This window comes from Thamnophis sirtalis, unplaced genomic scaffold, assembly GCF_051295495.1.
Source record: "Thamnophis sirtalis isolate CommonGarterSnake01/CBP01778 unplaced genomic scaffold, rThaSir2_p1.2 scaffold_2, whole genome shotgun sequence".
NCBI lineage: Eukaryota > Metazoa > Chordata > Lepidosauria > Squamata > Natricidae > Thamnophis > Thamnophis sirtalis.
In genome coordinates this window covers 97,406,176-97,428,829 of record NW_028261382.1, presented here as the reverse complement: position 1 = coordinate 97,428,829, position 22,654 = coordinate 97,406,176, and the positions used below count along the sequence as shown (strand labels likewise).

The 22,654-nt window shown below is 58.3% G+C and overlaps 3 protein-coding genes across 5 annotated transcripts; all 3 read left to right on the top strand.

Annotated features, from left to right (window-relative positions):
• The first annotated feature begins 2,231 nt into the window (after positions 1-2,231).
• On the top strand, positions 2,232-5,766 carry LOC106540659 (myelin protein zero-like protein 2). Of its 2 annotated transcripts, XM_014055852.2 has the most exons (6): positions 2,242-2,412; positions 2,836-3,002; positions 3,621-3,831; positions 3,919-4,054; positions 4,621-4,698; positions 4,947-5,766. In XM_014055852.2, coding segments are annotated over exons 1-6 (654 nt in total). In that variant the 5' UTR covers positions 2,242-2,351; the 3' UTR covers positions 4,948-5,766. The 2 variants fall into 2 exon arrangements, with proteins under 2 accessions (XP_087562570.1, XP_013911327.2); XM_087706444.1 differs by having other exon boundaries at positions 2,232-3,002.
• Positions 5,767-6,759: 993 nt separating this feature from the next.
• Positions 6,760-11,570, top strand: LOC106540660 (myelin protein zero-like protein 3). Of its 2 annotated transcripts, none has more exons than XM_087706443.1 (6): positions 6,760-7,022; positions 7,343-7,509; positions 7,668-7,878; positions 8,160-8,325; positions 8,549-8,603; positions 11,221-11,570. In XM_087706443.1, exons 1-6 carry the CDS (start codon positions 6,965-6,967, stop codon positions 11,344-11,346), a joined length of 783 nt encoding a protein of 260 aa, XP_087562569.1. In that variant the 5' UTR covers positions 6,760-6,964; the 3' UTR covers positions 11,347-11,570. The 2 variants fall into 2 exon arrangements, with proteins under 2 accessions (XP_087562569.1, XP_013911328.2); XM_014055853.2 differs by having other exon boundaries at positions 6,775-7,022; positions 10,786-11,570.
• Positions 11,571-14,213: 2,643 nt separating this feature from the next.
• On the top strand, positions 14,214-18,158 carry SCN2B (sodium voltage-gated channel beta subunit 2). Its single transcript, XM_014055854.2, has 4 exons — positions 14,214-14,766; positions 16,338-16,504; positions 16,884-17,094; positions 17,288-18,158. Exons 1-4 carry the CDS (start codon positions 14,718-14,720, stop codon positions 17,485-17,487), a joined length of 627 nt encoding a protein of 208 aa, XP_013911329.2. The 5' UTR covers positions 14,214-14,717; the 3' UTR covers positions 17,488-18,158.
• Positions 18,159-22,654: the final 4,496 nt, after the last annotated feature.

Here is a 22,654-nt window from a genome sequence, read left to right as displayed (position 1 = left end):
CAGGCTGCGGGTGGGGGGGGCGACCTAAAAGGCCCTCACTCAGCCCACCTACCTCTTCAATCCCCCCCACCCCCACACTCCAGCCCTTAACTACAGCCAGATGTCTCTGCAGGAAACAGCCTCTGGGCCACCAGAGGCCCAGCTGGGAACTGTAGCAGGTTGGCCCAGCTGGTGCTTGGGGGGGGGGGGGGCTCAACAGTCCAAGGGAGAAGGCTGGATCACAATCTAAAATTCATGATGGAAGAAAGCGAACTCCTTCCAAACATCTGGCTGCCAAGGAAATTGGTTGATATTTTCAGGAGCCCCCAGTTTGAGTTCCTCTGGTCATCACAGCTGGCAACCCCTCCCTGACCAACATCCACTCCTCTACCACTCCAGAAGGTGCGGCAGAGATGCCCTATGGCAAGCAGGCACAGCAGAGACCATGGTGCCTCCCTGGGATCGCCATCTGGCCCTGCCAGGCCTTGGCCAGAGCCCCTCCTCTGCTGCGTTTTGGGCTGGCACCGGCCTGAGCTCAGCCTGATGGCATCAGACCCTCTTCTCAGGTAGAGGGAGCCTTCTGGGCAGGTGCAGTCAGCTCCTGTAGCACCACAGTTGCCATAACTGCTTCTCAGGAAAAAGAGATGCTTTCATCTTTAGATTGCCGTTTGGAGGTGCCAGAGGGGTAGTGCCGAAAACAAACCCAGCAAACAGAATGGAGGCTGCCCCCTTTTCCCACCCCGTCCTCTCTCTGCCCAGTCCCTTCAGACACACACACACACACACACACACACACGGCCTCAGGCAAGGCCCTCCACAAGCCGGTCTTAAACCAACCGGGTGAAGAAGCCCAAACTTCTCCTTCCTAAATGGCTTTCCAGCTCCACTGGCCCTGGGGAGGGCTCCCTTTGCCCAAGGACAAGAAGGTAGCCCAGATGGCCAGCCATTCTGAAGATTCTGAAGACTTCCCGCCTTGTAGCCCCAACCTCTATAAAAATAATCCTGGCTGCCCCATAGTTTGGGGCCCCTCTTTCTTGTAATGCAGACACTCAGCAATCCTTGCAATAAAGACAGTTCTTCTCCCTGGGGGTCTGCTCCTTCAGCACTGTTCCACAACAGTTTAGATTTTGAATTGTATACACTTGCTTTGTTATTTTTATTCTGTGTTTTGTGTTGCTCTGTGTTAAGTGTCCCCGGGAGATGAACTTATAAACCAAGCAATGTTATTTTTCTGTGGAAAGGAATAATAGGCTGCAGCCGGCCCTGATGCTGCCAGGGATGCACCCAGCCAGCTGGGCCTGGGAGCCCAGGGACTGCCCCCTAGGACTGCCCTTCCGGTCTGCTATGCTGGGCTCCTTCCTGTGCTCCCCAGAGCGGGAGGGCAGATTCTCCACTACTGCCCTTCTTATCCAAGGGATGGTTTGGATGACTGACGGGTCCTTCTCTTTCCTGGTAAGGAATAAGAATTCTTTACATTGGGGGCAGACTGGTCAAAAACAACGAATAGCAGCACTACATTACATTATATTGTAAGACGTCCAGTTACCCTGCTGTGGTCAGTTGGGCAGCCAAAAAATGATGGAAAGAGGGAGGGAGGGAGGGAGGGAGGGAGGGAGGGAGGGAGGGAGGGAGGGAGAGAGAGAGAATGTGAAGTGGGGCCGGGGGAGCAGAATGGTGGCACCTGGGAAGTTAATCCCCTGGCTGTTAATTCTGGCAAAAAGATTGAAAGGATGGCTGTTCTCTCTCCCCCCAGGATAGCTGGAGATACCAGGGTGGGGAAAGGCCCAGCAAGTCCCCCTTCCCTGCGGAGGAGGCTGCTGCTGCTGCTGCTGATGTCCTGGGCCAGGCTTGCCACTACCTTTTGTGGGTGGTGAGGATCTTGGCAAGAATGTATATTTACTGACAAAGAAATAAAGGGAGACTTACAGTATAGATCAATTGTCAGCTCTCCACGCCCTTTCCGGGAAGCAGGGAAGCGGAATGCTCGGTCCCATATTTGGGGAGACCGGGGTGGCCTGATAAAAACAACACTCGATCTTGGCAAGAATCTCCTTTTATTTCCACGGGATTTCCGCAACCCCCGAGACAGGGACAGGAAAGAGCGCGGGCCACGGCTCCTAGGAGAGGCCGTCTCCGCCTCGCTCCGGTGCACGGGAGCCACGGGCCAGCCGGGTCAGGGAGGAGCGGTCGGTGGCGCCCGGCACCGCCCCGGGAGGCACCAGCAGTCGGCCCTCACCTGGAGGGGGCCGGGCGAGGCCTTTCTGGGGCGTCCCGTGGGAGGCTCCCACTCCGTGCGGGGCGCGCCCGACTCATTCCAGCTTTGGCAGCGTTTCGGCGGAGCGGCTGGCCGGATCCCGCAGAAGCAGGCGCTCATGGCCCCCCTAGCATCGCGGCGCGCCGGACCCGCGGCCGCCTGGCGCTTCTTTCTGCTCGGTAAGACAAGCCTGGCCGCCCCGAGTGGCGATGGGCAGCACGGGTTCACCGCGGCGGAGCCCTTGCCGGGCCGCCTCGCGACGGACCCCGATCCTGGCCCCGTGGAAGGCAGAAGCGCGGCCTGGGCTGTTCCGGAGTCGCCGCCTGGGGGCCGGCCCTGCAGCGGTTGCGGACCCCGGCCCGGCCGCCACGCCCGGGATTGCCGGCGGCGGCGGCGGCGTCACCTGGCCGACGAGTTCCTGCACGTCGGAGCAGCGACCTGTTCAGCAGCCGCAGCACCCTTCCCTGCTGCGGAATTCGGGCTGGCTCTCTCGACGCAGATTGGGCAGCGCCCTCCTCCAGGGAGCGCCGCCGCTCTGCGCTTCCTTCTGCAGGGGGCGTCGGGGCCCTGCAGCGGCAACCCCTTTCTGCTTCTTTCTGCAGCGCTCGGGCCGGTGGCGGCTATGGAGACGTTCACGCCTGGCACCCTGGAAGCCTTGAACGGGACCGACGTGCGCTTGAAGTGCACCTTCCGCAGTCCAGAGCCGGTGGGGCCGAAGCTGGCGGTTTCCTGGTACTTCCAGTCCGAGCCGAAGGAGCCCCTGGAGATGGTCCGTCCCCTTGCGTTGCGGTGCGGTGGGGCAGAGGGGCCGCTAAGGGTCAGCGGGTGGGCTGGGGGCTCAGCTCCGAGGCCCCCTGGGGAGAAAGGACACCGTCGTCCCCCCCTCCTTTGAAGCCTTTGGCAGAGTGCCCGGTGCTTCCAGGGCCAACCGCAAGGGTAGAGCTCTTGGCTCAGGCAGGATTCAGCTCGGCAGGCAGAGTTCCCAGAAGGGATTCAGGGCCCCTTTGCTGGAGCCTCGGCCCAGTCTCACCTGCCCGCTCAAGCAGAGGTAGCTGCCACGGAGCGGAAAGTTTGGAGTGCCCCCAAGCCTCAGGCACACTTCTCTTCCAGAGAAGCTCTGGGGAAGCTTCCCCGGCTGAGGGCCTTCTCCTGGCTTCTAGGCATTCCCCCCCCCCCCCCCCCCCCCGTCTCTGCAGCAAGTTCTACATCCTAGCCTTGGGCAGGCTCTTTCCCTTCCCCCCCCCCGGGGGGGCTCACCAGTGTCCTTTGGCAAAGCAGTGAGAGAAGGGATCTGAGAAATCCCCTGGACTGGAGTGCAGGATATGCTGCTAAGGGAGGACCAGGAGCTGCCTAACGCCACCGCCGGTGCTCTCTTGGCTGTGCCCAGGTGCTCTTCTACAATCAGCAGGCTTACCCCTCCAACTCAGCCCGCTTCTTAGGCAGAATCACCTGGGATGGCAATGTACACAGAGACGACGCTTCGGTTATGCTCCACAATGTGAGCACCAAGGACAACGGGACTTTCCAGTGCCATGTGAAGAACCCACCTGATGTGGATGGTGTCGTTGGCGAGATCCAGCTGAGTGTTGTGCTGAGAAGTTAGTGGGCTGGGTGGGCTGCAGGGGGCTGGGATTGCTCCGCTTGTGTTTCTCTTCCTCACCTGCCGTCCTGTTGTCTCTGGATAGGGAGCTTCTCAGAGGTACATATTTTGGTCCTCACCATTGGCATCTCCTGTGCTGCAATGGTCATCCTGGTGGTGGTGGTGGTGATCTGGCGTCATTGGCGGAGGACGCAGCAAGACAAGACAAGGGAGGTGGGCAGGTGAGTTGCAGGGAGGGGCTGGCCTCCTGGGGGGCACTCTTTTGAGGCCGAGGGCCGTGCTGGCGGGTTGAAATGGGGCTCTGCTGAGGAGGGGCTGAATTCACCCAGCAGAATCCAGAAGCCATGCAGAGCCCTGCCAATGGCTGAGTTGAGGCTGCCCAGCGGACTGAAGTGGGCTAATCAGAAACAAGAGATTCCGTTGAATGGCCAGGAGGGAGGTGGCTCATTGTTGATCGACTCTGTGGGTGCTTTACATGTAAAGGGCAACATTTGGTCCCAATGTTCAAGGCAGGGCACCTCCCCCCTCAGCTTCCTGCAGCCTGACCCCCCCCAAGACCCCCTTGCCTCCCCTGGGTGGCTTGGTGGTAAAAGGCAGATGTGGCTGGACTCAGCAGTGATTTTGCAGCCCCCCCAGCAGGAATAGAGAGACAGAGCACCCTCCCCAACACCCCTGAATGCAACCTGAGCCAGCGGTGGCCTTCTTAGCTCTCCTGCCCCATCTCCCAAAACAGCCCCTTCCCTGCCTCCTGGCCTGCAGTGGCCGCCATTCCTCTCTTCTCAAACAGGCCAGAGGAACTGAAGCTGAAGGAAGGCGGAGAGGAAACTGAGGCCCCTCTGCCGGGAGAGGGGACCCATCGGTCTTGGTAAGGATGCTGGGGATGGAGGGGCTTGACTGGCACCAGGCAGGAGCTGTAACCAGCTACTCCAGGACGGAGGTGGGAGGCTGAAGTTTCCTTTCCCTCTAAGAGAGACCAGGGATGGAGGGGCTGTTGCCACACCTGCCAGTCTAGCCTTGGGGGCCACTCAAGCTTCCTCACGGTTGGAGGCCTGGCCCAGCGCCTCCCCTGGGAGCCCCTCCCACAATAACTCCTGGCGTGCTTTTCTCTCCCAGATCCACCCGGGGATGCTGTGGCCTGCTGGAGTGGAGGTGGCAAAGGCCTTCAAGGAGAAGACCTCATGCATGCAGAGGGCCTGCAAAACCTCACCTTCTGCCCGTGTGACACCAAAGGACCGCCTAACCAGTCTTCTCCATATGCCCGAAGCAGCAGCTGTCCCCTGCCCACCTTGGTGACTGAAGACCTCAGGGCCACCTAGCTGGGGTCAGCAGAAGATCTGGTCAAGACAGGCCGGCCAGGCAGAGCTTGGGGAAAGGGAACCAGGAACCGCTTTGCCAACTGTTCTGCTCTCTGGGCAAATGGCTAAGGGGGAGCCCCCGACCACTTAGAAAAGGCCTCCTCCTCTTCCAACAGGATCAAGCCCCTGTCTCTAGGGCCTGCGCTGCCTGGAGTAGCAGGAGCCCTGCCTGATTCTGTGCAGGCAGAGGATCTGCGAAAGGGAGAGAGGAACATGCTGGGTGCAGCAATTCTGTCTCCTTTACGGTCCCCCAGCCCAGGCTGGCAGTACAAATCTCCTCCTTAAAACCAGGGTCTGCTTTCTCCTTCAGGAGGACTTAAGGGCCCTGGACAAACAAACAAAATCTCTGACCACTGAGCCTCTTTTATGCAGCACCACTAGAGCAGCCCTGCCAGCAACTACCTCTAAAACTCACAGGCTTCAGATGTTAGAGGACTGTCCGCTGGATTCCTTACGGGCCACCCGTTCATATCCTTAGGTGACACACTTTCATACACTAATTTATTTAAAGAGTCTTGTTAAATTTTGTAAGCAAATGGAATATTTTATAATAAAGGTACAATTGCCTGGGATTAAAAGTGACTGTCATCTAGCCTTAATGCAATGTAGTATGGTACCCCATCCAGATCAATTGCACAATCCTTAAAAGTCAGAGGGCCCCAGAAGTGCGGATTCTGCAAACTGTGTGGATTCTGCAAAGATCCTGGGAGGAGCACAGAAAAGAAGTTCCTGCCCAGGAGGAGAGCCAGGTGAACTTGGGGGTGGGGGATTATGGGGAAGTAGCCTGGAGTCTCCGGCAGTGTCTGCACTTGGGTTGGGAGGGAATGCTGCCTGTGCGGTGATCCCATTGCCTCTCCTGGGCCAAACTCCCTTGTCCTCCAATGGCCTCTGGAGCAAGGGCTCAGCGGGGGCAGTCAGCTGATCCTCATTCAAGGCTCTGGGACCGCAGCCGAAGGGCCTTCTGGCCAAACCCAGCCTGCCCCCTTTGGCAGAGAAGAAGGGAGCTCTGTTGCAGGCCAGTCTTCTTGAGGAAGGACCGAAAGGGCTGCCAGAGCCTCCTTTGCACATGAGGCTACTGGTGTCTCATTGATAAAAGAAAAATACCATTTCCCCTCCATGATGAAATTACACCACACATTTTTGCACAGAGAGGCTCCTTTCCTTGGTCGGGTGACTGAGGTGATTCCTGGTTGGGCTGGGCGTTGCCTTCTGCAGGTATTAATAGGAGTTGTTTGGTTCAGGTCGAGCAAGTCCTGGGTGGCCACGGCGGGCGGGGCCCAGGCAGCAAAGCCAGGTGAAGGCGAATACAGGTACAGCGCACGGGGCGCGAGTCTCCTCCAAGAGCTGCAACACTTCTATTTCTTGCATCGGGTGGCTCCGTGTTTAATCTGCACCGACAGACGCGGAAGGCTGCTATTTTGCCAGCAACGGCTCTCCGAAGTTTCCGGGCATCCTGGCGCTTTCGCCCGCCTCTTTTAGTCAATTCACCCCCGGTCCCGGAGGGCGTTGGGAGGCGGCCTACGCGCCTCGAGCGGTGCCCGGTGCCCGGCTTCCCACGGGGTCCCTGCTCTCTCTCTCTCTCTCGCCTTCCTGGCCAGAGGCGTCGCCTATGCCGGTTCCCCCGAGCCTTCCCCGGAGGGGGGCGGCCACCCCGCCTTCCCACCCGCAGGGGCGGCGAAAGGCTGTCCGCAGCGGAGGCAGAGCTCCTCGGCGCAGGGCACGCCTCTTCCGGCTTCCCGGGCCGCCGGCCGGGCAGGTGAGGCTGGGCCCAAAAAGATGGGGCTGGAACGGAAGAAGCCCGGCGGAGCGGCCGCGCTGCCTCTTCTGCTCTTGGGTGAGCGAGGCTGCCGCACGGTGGGGACGGGAGACGGGAGACGGGAGGACGGGCAGCTGGGGAGGGATCGCCGGGGTCGCGCCGGAGGCCTCGGCCAGGGGCCGGCCGGCTGCCACCCAGGCCCGGAGGGCGGCGGGCCCAGGAAGGAGGCTTCGGGCGGGGGTTCGGCTTTCCCCGCGCTCCGGCCCCTTCCTCGCCGGGACGGGACTCCGAAGCCCCGCGGCGGCCGTCTGCTTTCCTTCCCGACGGGCTCCCGGAAAGCGCCTCCTCCCGTCCGGGTGCCGCCCGGAGACTGACCGGCGCTGCGGCTGTGCTTGCAGCGGTCGCCAGAGTCCACCTGCTGGAGATCCAGGCCGCTGCCCAGGTTCGCGCGTTTGTGGGCGAGCCGGTGACCCTTAAGTGCTGGTTCAAATCCTCCGCTCCAGTCTCCGAGAAGCTCACCGTCGACTGGACCTACCGGCCTCTCGCAGGGGGCAACTTGGAACCGGTGAGCTGCGGAGGTTTAAACGGTGGCCCTAAAGTGGGCCAGACCAGGGAGGGCTGATGAAAGGAGTCTGGAACCTCCCCCCCCCCACGTCTTCCTGGGGGAGCTGGCTGCTCTCGTCTCTTCTGCTCTCGGGTGCCTTACCCCTCTCCCACCCCCAGGTCCTCCACTACCAGTCCATTGCCTACCCAGCCAAGAGAGGGAGCTTCCGGGATAGAGTTTCTTGGGCTGGCGATGTGACCAAGCGGGACGCCTCAATTATGATCTGGAACCCAACCCTGGAGGATAACGGGACATTCACCTGTTCTGTGAAGAACCCCCCTGATGTGCAGCACAACATTCCCCAAACCCTGCTGACAGTCAGTCAGAGAGGTAAAGCAGAGGGGCCTCTGGTGCCCAGGACAGGAGGGGGAGTATCCGGCGGACCCCGGTTGCCACTGCCAGGCTTCCTGAAAGTCTGAGCCTCTTGGCCCAGGGTGGTGGTGGTGGTTCTGCCTGCCCTGCAGAATGTCTTCCAGTTTGGGCTGCCTTGGGTAGCAGAGGAGGCTGCCCTCATCCCTAACATTGGCGTTTGTGCTGGGGGAGGTGGGCCTGGGGGGCTCTGGCTGGAGGGAGTTTTGCTCTGCCAGCCCCACCCTGCTCTGTTTTCAAAGGTGCCTCCTTCCAGCTGACCTCATCCGGACTGCTTTCCATCCTGGTCTTTCTTCCCTCTGGCATCGTGGTGGTTCTGCTGCTGGTTCGAATGAATCAGAAATCCGGGCTGATGAAAGCAAGGAGGCAGCTTGGTTACAAAAAGTCCTCCATTGAAGTCTCAGAAGAGTAAGAGCGATGGGGGCAGAGGTTGAAAGGGAGCATTGGCAAAGAAGAAGAAGAAGAGGGGCTGGCATGGCCCCCCGCGCCTCTTAATGATGGCCCTCTCTCTGCTGCACCCCAGGCCGAGCTGCAGCTGAGAAGGAGGCCTCTGAGGCCCACTGGTGGGAGCGGAGGGGCCATTGGTTGGGCCGGGGGTTGAACTGGTTTCTTCGCTGTCCTTTTTCTTTAGACCTGAGCAAAGAGGCTGCAGGGAGAGGCTGGTTAGCTGTTGTTTGCAGTGCCTGGTAAGCCAAAGGCCCATTAAGAGTGAAATCTTTTGCATTTTCCCCACATTATGGAATCGTCTCACTGGGAAGGCAGCAGTTCAGCCGCATCCCCCTCCCTTGCATTCCTCTCATTCTTCCCCCCCCCCCAGAACCAGCAGACGCTGAAGGCTGCTCATTGCAAAATGCCTAGACTGCCCTCAGAATGCCCTGGATGGTTGCTGAGCTCAAAAAGGTCGCCCAACACCTGTGGGTCAAACACAATACATTGGGGGGGGGGCTGTTTATATAGGAGATGCCAACCAGGTTCTGTGATTGGGGGTGGAGGGAGACTGCTGGAGATAGTGAGCTTATTGGCAGAGTAGAACATTCGGACGGAGAAAAGTCCTTTATCTCCCAGCAAATGTTGAAACTTAGAATCATACATAATCCTCGTTTCCCAGCTGCTCATTGCTCAGCAACTGTTTGAAGTTATGATGGTGCTGAAAAAAATAATTCAATTTATGACCATTAATGGCCTTCACGGAATCCCTGTCATACCGACTTCCATTATGTTCAATACACAACCTGTGTGTGTGTGAACTGTTTCCCCCCTCGTGGTTTGGAAAGGAAGGGGCTACAAGAAAGTGAGCTAGCTGCTCTTCTACACATTGAAAGCAATGAAATCCCATTGGCAAAGGGATCCTTCTTTTCCTCTTCTGCCCTCCATAGAGAGGAAGGGAAGAGATTTCGAAACTGTGGGCCACACCTGCGGCTCCCAGCCCTGGGTTGCCAGTAAAAATGTGAAATGTCTTGTCAGAAAGAAAAATCCAACCCATTTAGCCATGTCTTTGTTTAGTTGCAAAATGTAACAAAAATAAAATAAAAAACTTTTTATTAAAAAGAAAAGAATCAGAGGTAGTATTCAGCCAGTTCTGACAGGTTCTGGAGAACCGATAGCGGAAATTTACCCGCAAATAGGCTAGCCCTGCCCCCGCTGCTTCCCAGCTGATCTTCTTCCCTTGCCCGGCACAGGAGAAGAGAGTTGGGGAGCTGGCGAGTGGGGAGGGAAGGGGGATTTTGTAGTAACCTTCCCCTGCCACGGCCACAAAGCCACGCCCACAGAACCGGTAGTAGAAAACGTTGAATCCCACCACTGATCAGGATGTTACTTGTAATGCAGCCAGTATGCAAGATCCCCTGCGGGAGAATCCCACCCGCCAAAGATCTAGGCACAGCTGGCGAGAAGGATGACGCCCCATAGGACGGGTGCCACAGCAGAGAAGGCTCTGCTGCTGAGTTCCATAGGAGGAACTACTTAGCGGATGGGACCTGCCAGACCTGATGGGGTGAGAAGATTTACAGGTAGTCCTCGATTTAGGACCACAATTGAGGCCAAATTTCATGTTGCTAAGCGAGACATTTAAGTGAATTTGCCCCATTTTATGACCTTTCTTGCCACAGTTGTTAAATTAATCCCTGCAGTTGTTAAATCAGTGACCCGGTTATTGAGTGAACGTGGCTTCCCCATTGACTTTGCTGGTCAGAAAGTTTCAAAAGGTGACCAATGGACCCCCGGTTATTTCAGCTGCCATAAATATGAACCAGTTGCCAAGCATTCAAATTTTGATCAAGTGACCATGGGGATGCTTCCGCAGTCATAAGTGTGAAAAGTGGCCATAAGCTACTTTTTTCAGTGCCACTGTAACTCTGAACAGTCACTAAATGAACTGTTGTAAGTAGAGGACTATTTGTGATCAGTGAGAGGCATCCCCCAGACAGACCCAGAACAAGGGAAGAGGCCTTCCGTAGACAAAGCTTCCCTCTGAGGTTTGCCAGCAGCAGGAAGAGTCACAGCCACAACACTTTCAGTGGTGCAAAACAGGGCCAGGCTCTTCATAGGCCTTTTAGTCCAAGGGGCATTTCTTGGGCATCAGGCCAATTGTGGGCAAGAGGGATGAGCCCGCCAGCCTTTGCTTGGGCTGCTTGTACCTGTTTGAACTGAATGCTGGCAGGGGAGACCTGCAAGTTGCTCGCGTTATTTGGGGTGGGGGGTGGCTGTCCTCTGCAGTGGGGGCAGGGAGTGATAGTTTTCTTGCTGGGATCTTCACCCCACTTTGGGCCTGAGCCAGCAGAGCTTGTGGCCCAAGTGGCTGAGCTGAGTGAAGGGCAGGTGGGTCTCCTCGGCTCCCTTCCTGACCACTATTCCTTACTTCCCATTTAGGACACCGACGAGGAGGAGGAACCGTACTGACACACACACACAGAGAGAAAGAGGCCTTGGCAGCGCCACCAAGATCCAGCTCAGAAAGTCTTTGCTTAGAGTAAAATGACCGGATTTCTTTCCAGTCTAGGAATTAGCCTGATTTAATATTTTCTCTTTTCTTGCCTTTCTCTTGCCCTGTGAATAGGCCTGGAAAAGGGGCAGTGGAGGGTCTATCTGGCAGCCAGGCTCTTGGCGGCTCCTCCTCCTCCTCCTCCTCCTCCTCCTCCTCCTCCTCCTCCTCCTCCTTCTTCATGAGCTTCTGGCTCATGAAATGTGAGTACAGTCCCAAGCTCTTCCCTAGGATCTTTGTCCTGAGAAACCACCCATGTAGTTGGTGAGGGTGAAGAATAACTTAGAGACACAGGATTGGGCTCTTTGTGGTTTCCCCTGTAGGCACTGAATGTTGGCCACTTCAGTCTGGCCATTGCTGGATACAAGCCCATGTCTACAGCAGCTGCAAGGCTCCTCCATATATTTCTGGATCTGGGCCTCCTGTGGAAAGAGGGCCAAGCCTCCTGAGCCTCCAGCTGGTCGTGTGGAGCACTGTGGCCTTAATGTGGAAATGCGTGAACCGGCTGAAGCTAAATGTTCAGACTGTCCCCAACTCTAACAGTTGGGAAATCTGGCCTTGGGGCCTTCGCCTGCAGATCCACCCACCCTCCCTTCCTTTCCTTCCTTGGTCTGCTTTCCGGTGCAGAAAGCTGCTCCTTTCACAACCAATAAAATGCCTTGGGCCAACTCCATCTATTCCTGGTCTTTTTGGTTTGGGGGGGAGCAGGGGGGGGATTGGGAAAAGCTCACACCTGCCTTCCCTGCTTTTGGTTTTGGACAGCACCTAACTGGACTGTGGGGGGGGGGAAAGGGCTGCTGAAGATTGAATGACCACCTAGCCCGGAAGGATGGAAGACCAGGATCCTGCTGCCACCCAAACGCCACAAATCCTGGCAGATAATGAAGGAAAGCAAGGGCTTTCTCCAGTTTACCACTGAGAGCCCGAGTGTTCTTTTCCTTCAAGGGAGGGGCCATCTGTGGCATCCTCTCTGGCTCAGTGGGCAGGGCCAGTCACACCTGGCCCCTTTGCAGCCACTTCTGAACTTCCAAGTACTGCTGCGGCTGATGATGGCCATCATCATCATCATCATCATCATCCATCTCCGAATGTTGTTCTGCCCTTGGGATCTGCCAGGTCAGGCCACTTGTGCAAATGTGGCTTCCAAATGTGGAATGAACCAGGGGAATCAAGCAGATAGGACCACGTTCCTCCTATGGGGATGGGGGAGAGGCTGCAATTCCGTTCTTGAAATATCAGGAGTGAGAATATGCTGTCTTGCTGGAGGGGCTCCCTAGAGAGCAGCAGACGGTTTGGTGAAGGTCCCCTGTTTTAACATGGAGGGTCAAAAGGTTTTGAGGTCAAGAGTCTCTCTGCTGGGCTGTGGCTGCCACAGGGTGGACGTTCCGTGCTTCTGTGTCACCTTAATGAGGATTTAAGTTCTGCGCAAGCTTAGAGCGGCTATGAGGATGAAGTTCTGGAATTTACTCAGAGTCATTAGAACAGTCTCTACATGCAGTAGCAATAACTGCTAAAGGTGCTGCAGTAGTAATGCCAGTGGCCACAGTTACCTTCTTGGCTCTTATTTTGGTGAGAAATGATTGTCATTCCCTTCGCCTTTAAGAGAATCAACAATTCTATTGCTGGTTTTTGCAGGCACTTGGAGACGTCCCAACAATCCCAGTTTCTTGAGATGCCAGCTTGACCTTCTGTTCCAAAGGCAGTGAAAGGCCTGGCAGGCTGTCTGACCAGCCCTCCCTGCAAGTGGATTCCAGGCATGAAATGCTAGAGATGCCTGGAAGGAGACAGGTGGAAACCAAGGACATGACTGTTGGCTCTATGCCATGGCAGCAGGGCACTGACTGAGCATGTCTTGGGCCTTGTTTAAGGACACCCATTCCTTGTTGAGGAGCAGCTTGGAATCAGATGCTGGCACTCTGAATTCCAAGGAGACGATGTGATGGTGCCTTGCCAGCTGATCTAGGGTTTAACTGAATCTGTAAACTCTTAAAGTTTTGTGTGTGTGTGTGTGATGATCTCCAGCCTGTGTGGGCTGCTTCCTTGCCTCTCCCATCTTGTGCAACTGCAGTGAAGGGAGGAGGGACTGGATTCACAATGAGGGTGGGGATGGAGGGCCCCTTGGATTCCTGTCTCCTTAAGAAGCTGTACTTGACCCAGCCAGAGGAAAGAACTTTTGGCCAGTCTCGGACTTGCTAGGGAAAACTGCTGCTAAGGTGACGGGGGGGGGGGGGGGGGGGGCAGCAGTTCCAGGAGGTCCTGGGTGAAGAGAATCCTCTGTCTTCTTTCCAGCCTGGAGGAGTCCAGGGGCCTGTTTTGCTTGTCCTGTTGGAAAGCGAGTGGTGGTGGAGAGCTAGATCCCATCCAACTTGGGGGATCTCTCTTGAAGCTCAATGGCCCAGACCACAGACAGGCGCCTGCTCTTGACAAAGGCCCTTGACAAAGGCCCGTAGAGAAGCTCAGAGGGCAAGATCGGTGCTGCCGTTGGCTCCCTACCTCTGGGGTTGGAAGAAAAGTCAGCCAGGACTCGGACTGGCCCTGCTTCCTCTCGCCCCGCCGAGAGGGTCTCCTTCGGGCTCTCTCCCGGGATACCAAGAGGAAGGACCTGAGCTTTGGAAACCAGCAAGAAGCCCGGTCCGTCCTTGCACGGAACTGCAGGCAGAGCACGAAGTTCGCCTGGCGTAGCTCGGGAGGCTCCCGCCTGGGCCCTCAACTTTTGTCTGCCAGGTGAGAAACGGCGGTGGCGGGAGCGTCGCCCTCTGCCCGATGCCGTTTATGCAGCCTCCTGCAAGAGTCGAGGGCAGAAAGGAAAGCGCCGAGCGGCTCCTGCAGCACAACGGACAGCGACGCCGCAGAGCCCGACTGCTCCGGCGGCGCTGCGCCGACCCCACCCGCGCCTTAAAAGAAGCCACCCCGGGGCAGAAGGGAGGCCCCCTCCTCCCCTTCCCCGCATGGCCTCCCGAGAGCGCAGCCAGCCGGCGCGGGGCAGCGGTGAGAGCGCGTGGGGGCAGCTCCTCGCCGGAGCCTGGGCAGACAGCCCGCTGCAATCTCTTGTTTCGCGTCTCCACCCGCCCAAGTTTGCTAACAGGAGCAATTGCGCTCGCAGCTGATTGTCCCTGGAGGTGTGGCGCAAATTGCGCGGCATCTTGAGCAAAGGAGCTCCCAGGAACGGACTTTTTACGGCTGCCTCTTTTCTCGGTGTGCGCGAGAAGTTACTACCCACCACTCTTTCCATGGCAACCGTAGGAGCTGCTACTTGGGGGGCGGGGGAGGGCGACTGTATACTCCTTGGATTATATGCAACGGTTCCAGACGAGGGGAGGGGGGAATAACCCACTGAGACGAAGACCGACGAAGGGGATCGTTCCCGCTGACCCTCAGGGAAGACTCCCCGCCCCCGCACACACAGTTCCAGCCCAAACCTCTGCAAGCAACTACGGCCAACGCGCTGCCCCCAGCCCCAGGAGCTGCGGCGTTTCCCGCCTGCTTTTCTCCTGGAATCAGCAATTGAGGCCGAAGAGCTGCGGTCCGCAGGAGAATCGCGTCGAGGGCCACCCGCCCGCTTGTTCTTAGCCGCAGCCCTTTCCCGCCCTCCCGAATCCTCCTTGCTATCCGCCAACCAAAGACTTTTTCTGTCCCCCGATTTTTGCCAGTGGTGGTGGCGTCGGCAGCAACAAGAGTGGCCGCCGCCCCTCCCTCCAGCCGGCCATCTTGGAGCCAAACCCCGCCGCTGCCCAAGGACGATGAGCGCTCCGGAGGGACGGACGGGCGCATGATCTTCGCCCTGTCCAGCTGCTGAGCCCCCGCGCCGCCGCCCTTCAGGATGAGCCCCGCCAGCCCGGCGCTGCAGCTGCTGCTGCTCTTCCCGCTGGGTGAGCGCCGCGGGGATTGGGGGGTGGGGGAGGCAGGATTCCGAACTCCGACAATTGGGGGGGGCAGAGAACACTTGGCGACGAGCCGCCCTCTCCACATGCGCCACCAGAGGCTGGCCGGCATAGTGGTCGGAGGGGGAGTCGTCGGAGAAGTGGGGGGCAGGGGTGGGGCTATCAAGGTAACCCGAGTTGCCTTCCTGCTTCGGCCGTTCCTCCTAGATAGTGGGGGAAGGGCGGCTTGGGTAGTGGACCAGAGGGGACCCCCCCCCTCTCCTCCCTTCTGTGCCTTAAGCAAAGGCCGGGCATGATGTGAACCCATGTGGGAATACTGCCCCCCCCTGCCCTGAGTGAATTCAGCCTCCTGTCCAGCTGCTGCTCCTGCAGGGGGGGATTCAGCAGCTGCTTCTGGCTGGCCAAGCCGATCCCTCTCCGTGCGCTCCCGCGAGGCTGCGAAGGAAATGCCAACTTCAGCTGCAATTAGATCTGCCGAGCAGAGCTGGAGAACCGACGCCCTCTCCAATAGCTGCAGAGTAGGCTGGTCTTAGAGCCCCGGAGTCCAGCTCTGCTGCTGGGTGCAGCCTGGGCATCTGGTCAGGGTGCTTGGTGAGCTGTGCACCGGTGCTGTGAGTGACAGAAGCAGAGCAGTTCTCTGCAGATCCAGCAGTGGGACCCCATTGAAGGAAGAGCAGAGAGATCTGCCAGGAATCCCCAGAGCTGAATGGCTAGAACCGGCGGCTAAGCTTACTCTGGCCCTGCTCTGATCAGGCCCCTCAGTTCTTGGGATCTGCCCACTTTTCCTGCCTTCCTCAAGAATGAACCCCCAAAAGCTGTCCTCTCTCTATCCCCCTGGTGTCGCTTCCACCCAGGGCGCAGGGGATTCAGATCAGGACGTCCACCCACCCTCAGCTGCCAATTTGGGGGTCTAAGGGCCTCTTGCAGAGGGGAAAGGACACCTCCAAGCCAAAGGCAGGAGACCTCTTGGCCCCAGTGCAGGGGGGGGGAGACCCTGGCACTCTCCTCCTGCCTTAGCCTGCCCAGAGATGCAGGATCCGTGGTCTTCCTTTCCATCCTCTGGGGATGCTCCTAGGATTCCTTCTGCTGCTTTGGTCCTGGGTGCTGGGGGGGGGGGGCTTTGGGCAAGACCTTTGAGTCCCTTTCTGGGATTGGGAGGGGAGCCCAGCCGAGAACTCATCTCCATCAATGCATGAAGGGAAAGAAGGGCTGCATTGCCCAGCACACCAGCCTTCCCCAGGACTCCCCCCCCCCCCTCAAAGCCCATTGGCTGACATTCCCATCATTCTTGCTCTTAGAGCACAGAGAAGGCATCTCTCTCTCCCCTGAAGAAGGATGTAACTGCCAGGAGGTCTGGGAGCCTTCCAAGGTTGGCAACCATATACGCCCAAGGTAGAAAACGCAGCCGGACATGGCAATGCCGGCTCTGTGGTGTCTGCGGTTTCTATACTGTTGGAAGGAACACCCCAGTGCCCCCCCTCCCCCCGTTGGAAGGGCCTGCAGTTTGTCTTAGTGCAAACAGGAGTAACAGGAGGGGGGGGCTCTTCTCTCCTTGCTAGCACTGAACACGCTGGGCATGGAGATGATGGCCACAACCTCCCTCTATCCACTGAACGGCTCTTCCATCCGCCTCACCTGCACATTCAATTCATGCTACCAGGTAGACAAAAAGCAGTTCTCCATGAACTGGACCTACCAAACCTGTCAGAACTGCACCGAAGAGATGGTGAGTATCTGGAGGCGGGGGGGGGGGGCTGGGCAATCCTTCTGCTCCACATTTGAATGCTGCCTGAGCTTCTCTGTGAAGGACTCTGGGCCTGTCATCTGTGCCAGGAGCCAGTGGGCAAAATCTGTTTCCTCACCCTCCACAGCAGAAACTCTGGGCTTTGCAGCATTTGGGTGGGTGGGCAGGCGGGGCGGGGAATGGACCATGGACTGTGTGACCCTTGTCCAAATTTCCTAAGCCCCCTGCCTTTGCTCTCTCCCATCCTGCCACCACCGCCAGGAATTCCAGAGAGGAGGCCGGGCTGGGGCTTGGGGTGCTCCCAAAGACCCTCAATTCTTCTGACTCTCTGACTCTCTCTCTCGCCTACCCTCCACTCCAGTTCTTGCAGTTTAAGCTGAAAGTGGTTCCTGTGGAGCTGAAGCGTTTTGAGGATCGTGTGGAGTTTACGGGGAACCCCAGCAAGAACGATGTGTCCTTCACCCTCCACAACGTGCAGCTGGAGGACGCAGGGCTGTACAACTGCTACGTGATGAACCCGCCTGACCGGCAGAAGGGTCACATCCAGATCAGCCTCCAGGTTCTCACCGAAGGTCAGGCCAGGGTCCCACACCCTTCTCTTCTTGCTTGCTCCCTTTGGTGGAAGGGACACAGGGGGCTCGTCTCTGCTTTCCCCATTGTTCTGGGAAAGGGAAGCTCCCTCTAGGGCCAAGAGGCCTCTCCTGCCCATGCTGGGGGTACATCCCCAGTGCTGCCCCTTGCCTGATGCTGGGCTTTTCTTTGCAGAGCCCCCAGAGCGGGACTCCACTGTGGCCGTGATTGTGGGTGCCACTGTGGGAGGCTTCCTGGCTGTGGTGATCCTGGCCTTGGTCATTGTCAAGTGTGTCCGGCGCAAGAAGCAGCAGAGGCTCAACACGGATGACCAGAAGACCGAAGAAGAGGGCAAGACAGATGGGGAAGGGAACCCGGAGGAAGGCATGAAGTAGGGGGGAGCCTCTCCCCCTGGCTGGCCTCCTCCTTGTCCCTGGCCTCTTCTCCCATGGACTTTCTCTAAAGCAAAGAGCTCCACCCAAAATTTCAGAAAGACTGGGCTGCTTTCTCTCCCCCTCTTCACCCCTGGGCTCTTGGGCCAGAGCACAGCAGGGGCTGCCTGCCTGCCACTAGGGGGGTTTTATTGTGGGGAGGTAATTTGCTGAAACTGAAAGCTGCCTGGGGTGAGTCTGCATTCCTGCCCCAGGTGGGTGGACTGAGGGAGCCCTGTTTTGTGTCCCTGGCAAGAAGGCCACCTCTCCCCCACCCCTGCTGCCTCAATGGCAAGTCCTGGGGAGGCGAAAGCTCTTCCCCTTTGCTCATGGAGCACTGGGATCCCTACTGGAAGGGGCCTGAGAGGAGGCCGGAGGTTTAGGAGCTGACGAGGACTCACAGCTCTGTGGCAGAGAGAAGAACCGTGCACCCCATGGCCAAGCAGGATTTCCTCTCCAAAGTAGAGACTGCCATTTCTCACTTCCCACCTTGAACACCAAGCACAATTCACCACTGCCACGTGAATTCACTGCCAGAAGTCAGCAGCCATCTCTCTTGCAGGCCAGCACTGCACACACACACACACACACACACACACCCAATCTTGCAAACCCACTGCAGGGCTGTTTGGAAGGAATGCACCCCTCTTCTCATGAAAAAACCCGAAGGTTTTCTGCCTGGCAGGTAGAAGGTGTGTGCCAGTTGAGGGGAGCAAGGGAAGGAGGGAAGGAAGGAAGGAAGGAAGGAAGGAAGGAAGGAAGGAAGGAAGGAAGGAAGGAAGGAAGGAAGGTAGGTTGTCTGTTTGGGGCTTAGTGGAAGAGTTTCCGCCCAGACCCACTGCAGCCAACTGGTCTTTGCTTTCTCTGCTCACACATCCTGCCTACTAGTTAGAATCCTCAAGCAAGAAGGGCCCTGGAGGCCTCCATTCCCCCCACCTCCCTGCCACATGACCCCCTCCTGGGATTCTCCACTCAGCAGCTCCTGAACTGGCCTTTACTTCTGGGCTCCTTTCCTAGGATATTCCCCTGGGGGGTGAGAGCAAGTAATTCCCCGGTTGGCTTGTGACTGTGCTGTTTTTGGCTCTGCTGCTTCTCCTTGAAATTGCACTTTGCTGTCTGCTGATTGCAACACCCCCCCCCCCCACTTCCTGTCGTGTTCCCAACACCTGCCCTCGGCTGAGATGGGTTATGCAACCTTTCTGTCCTTATTTTGCGAAACCTGCAATTCAGATTCCTCAGCGTCAGCCTGAAAAGTTTTCATTGCTCTTTTTGTAAGTGCAGAATTGAGTTGGCCTCCATTTGCACGGACAGTGACTTTCTGTGCTGCGCTGGAAATCGATGTTTCTTCTCCTGGGTCTGCTCAGGACATCCAACAGTCAGATGAAATAAAGCAGAGCTTGCCTCTCAACACAGGCAGACCTCTGCTTCTTTCCCTGGAGGGGGGGCGCCTGGTGTACGTCTTCTCTGCTCCCCCCCCCAACACACCCCAGGAGCCTTCTTCCCCAGTTGCTCCTTCTTGTGAGAGGGGAGGGGGGTTGCCTTTCCCTTTCCCCAGGCTCTCCTCTGGGCCAGGTGGATTCAAAGCCAGCGAATCTCAAGGGGGCTAAGAAATTGGAAGTGGCTTTGGCTGTGGGGTGAGACTCTTAGGAACTTAGGATCAAGGACCTGAACCTCCGACTTTGAATGGAGGGTCTAAAAGACTCCCACCCCCACACCCTCCACTTTATAGCAGGTTAAGTAGTTTGGGGTTCAGTACTTACACAACTCTTGAAAGTCTTTCGATGGGGAAACCGTCTCCGGGAGCCAGCACTGCAGCATTGGGGAGGCTGGCTGTTGGCCTTCCTGGCCTCTTCGTCCGGCTCTCCCTCCCCCTCCCCCTCGAGAAAGGGACTGATGCACCTCCCTTCACAAGAGGCACCTTGGGCCAAGGTGAGAGACTGAGCCCTGTGGCCTCCCTCCATTTTGGCTCCTTTTCTTGGCCAGGAGGCTGGGAAGGTTTCTTTCCCTTTCAGCCCCCTGCCAGGTCAGAGAACCCCTCACCCTTTGGGTGAGCAGAACTGCTGTCCCACATGGAGGTGAAGGAGGCTCTCAGAAGCGCCTGGTCTCAGGCACTTCTGAAAATCCACAGCCCAGAAGGTGGGTGGGTCGGTAGTGCTAGGAAAGAAAGCCGGACTCCCAGGACCTGCTACAGACTCCAACCTAATTGGTCGGATAGCTGGCCGCCCCAGAGGACGGGAGGCGGCTGGGCCCCGCTCCTTCTTTCCCTCTCTCCTTTCTGCTGGTGCGCCTGACTCTCTGTTCCTCCATCCCGCCGCCGGGCCGAGATGCGACCAGAAGGCTGGAAAGGAAAGAAACGGGGCCAAGCCTCTCCCTCCCTCGGACTGTCCAGCGATCCTTGCTGGAGTTATAAAGCACCTCTGGCCGGCCGAGAGGGGACGAAAGCTGCGGGATTCTTCGCTCCCTCTTGGGCAGGCCAGGGTCGGATCAAGCGAGAGATGCCACCTCTCTGCCGCGCTTCTTCGGCGCCTAGTGGGCGGCGGCCTCTTTTCTGGAGGGGGCCAGGTCTCCGTTGCAAAACTTCGGAGGAGCAGGAGGCAGACGCGGCCATCAGGTTTGCAGTCCGGGTGCGGGAGATCTCGGCAGGGCGAGAGCCGGGAAGACCGGGGGTCCCTCGGGAGTCTGCGAGCATCTCCTCTGGGCGACCGGAGAGAGCAGCCGCGATGCGCTTCTCAGCCTCCCTTGAGGGGCTTCTGAGCAGGGCGGGTGCGCGCGCGCCGGACCCCTTCTGGTCGGGAGAAACCATAAAAGTTCCCTGCCCCGACTCTCCTCCTCTCCTGCCCTCCAGAAACGCGGACCGTCTCCTGACCTGAAGGAGCCCGCTTTCTCGCCTGGTGCAGAACTCGGCAGCGTCCTCGAGGAAGCCTGCCTGGCTGTCCCTGAAACTTTCCCGCGCGTGGGTTAGGAGAGCGGGAAGAGGCCCTTCGAGGCTTCCTGCGGGAGGGGTGGAAGCGGTGCCGCGAGTGCGGAGCAGCCGGCGGAGGGGAGGCTGCAGCAGCAGCAGAAGACGGCTCAAACGGGAGCTGGGCGTCCCAGGGCAGAGGACGTCCGCAGAGGTTCTTGGGCTCTGTAAAACGCCGGGTCCTCCTCCTCCTCCTCCTCCTCCTCCTCCTCCTCGGTGTCCTCTGGAGAGATCCCCCCCCCCCGCGGAGGCGGAGAAACCCAACTCCTCCGCCTGGACAGCAACTTGAAACCCAAGGACGCGCAGTTCTTCCGGAATGCCCGGCTTTCCGCCTCCCGCGAAGGGAAGATTGCGAAGCCAGCAGCTTCCTTCGCGCCAGCTGGGCGCGCTCCCGGGTCCTTCTCCTTTTGCGCCCGAGGAACAAGCGGCGAGAATGTGGGGGCGCAAGCGGGGCATGGGGCCGGCCGCACCCGCGCACCCGCGAAGGCGGAGACCGGCGGTGAGAGAGGATCGCCTTAGCGGCCAGAGAGCGCCCCGTCCTGCCAGGGTCCGATCGGGCTCAGGGAAGCCGCCGGGTTTCCTCGGTGAAGCCCTTGGCAAGAATTCGCCGGCGCCGGGTCGGAGAGGCTCCTGCTGCAACTACGCTTCGCAGAGCCGCAAAAAGATTTACGGGGCCGGTAGTTGTGAGGCCTTGGGGCTAAACTGCCTCCTCCCGGCGGAAACGAACATAGGAGCGTCGGAGAAACGGATCAAGCTGGGCTGCTGCGGCCCCGGAGAACCAAGCTCCTCCGGCGCGCGCTGGGATTCCTCTCCGTTCTCCGTTCTTTAAGCATTGAGGCTCGCTGGCACCAACCAAACGCCCCTTTGCACGGAGAGCGCGAATGCCTCCTCTGAAGAGTCCTGGCCAGCTCCTGGCTGAAGTCCAGCCAGGCCCTCCATGGGCCTCGGTTCTTGGCCTGGCGCCCCTGACTTTCTGCAATGGTCACCCGCAACAGAGGCCTGGAAAAAGTATTCCCCTCCCCCCCCCCTGCAATAGGAGCTGCTCCCCCCTCCCCCCCCCAGGCTGCTGCCCGGAATTTCTGGCACCTTTACAGCTTCTTTTTCTTTTTTCTTTTTCTTTTATCTTTCATTGCACAATCCCTGAGTCATGATTCTCTGGGAGCTTCAGAAGCTGCCCCTCCTGCAGCATCTCTGCACCTGCCACATCAGCAGAAGCTAGCCCAAGTGGCTCAGGATGCCCCCAAGACCGGCATCCTCTGCCCTCCCACTTCAGCCAGGAGCTTTTCCTTTCTTCTTCCCCCCATCTCTCCCCCCTTTCTATGCCACACCAGAAGGAACTCCCTGCGGTGGGGGGTGCCTAGTTTGGGTGGCGTTGCTCTGGCACAAGCTAGGCTGAGGGTCGCTGTACTGAAACGGCCACCGGCTGCTTCCCAGAGAGTGGGATGTTGGAGCCCCATCACCTCCTGCATCCCTGAGCTGTGAATTCCTTCCTGAGATGCCTGAAGCAGGCTTGGACTTGGAGGACACAGGAAGTGTTGGTGGGAGAGGCCTGTCCCTAAAGCCAGCCCAGCTAAACTGGCAGCAAGATTCCAGCTCCCCGTAAGGGAAAGTAGCCTTTCCTTGATCAGCACGAAATCTTCCCTCCTGCCGCTTCAGCAGTGACTCCACCTTTGCCTGTGAGAAAGAATCTTCTCTCTGGCCGCCCCTCGCCTGATTTCCCTGCTGCCCTTCCATCCTCGGCACTAACGGGTTCTAACCATCCCAACCCCCCTGTAACCACTGGAGAGAAGTTAGCTTGCCCACTGCCCTGCGGGGGGTTCAGGGCCAGGGAGGGCCAAGCTGCGCAGGGCTTCCTTCCTATTCTACGAAACAGATGAAGGTACAGTCACGCCTCCCCCTGGGAGGAATTCTCGCCCCAAAAACCTTCCCTGGGCTACCTTGCTTGGAAGTTCCTAAGGCCTAATTCTGCCAACAGAAAGTTGGTGGGACCGACTGTGGAAAGACTCCGTCCCTGCCGGGGTAAGTACAAGGCAACGAACGTGGGAGGGTTGGATGCGCCTGCTCCAGCCGTCTTTCCGACCTTCGGGGAGGACGGCGCTGCTCCCCGGTCCCGGGGTGACGAAGCTGCGCGCTCCCTCCGCGCCTCCGCGGGGGGCCTGGCATCACCGCGGA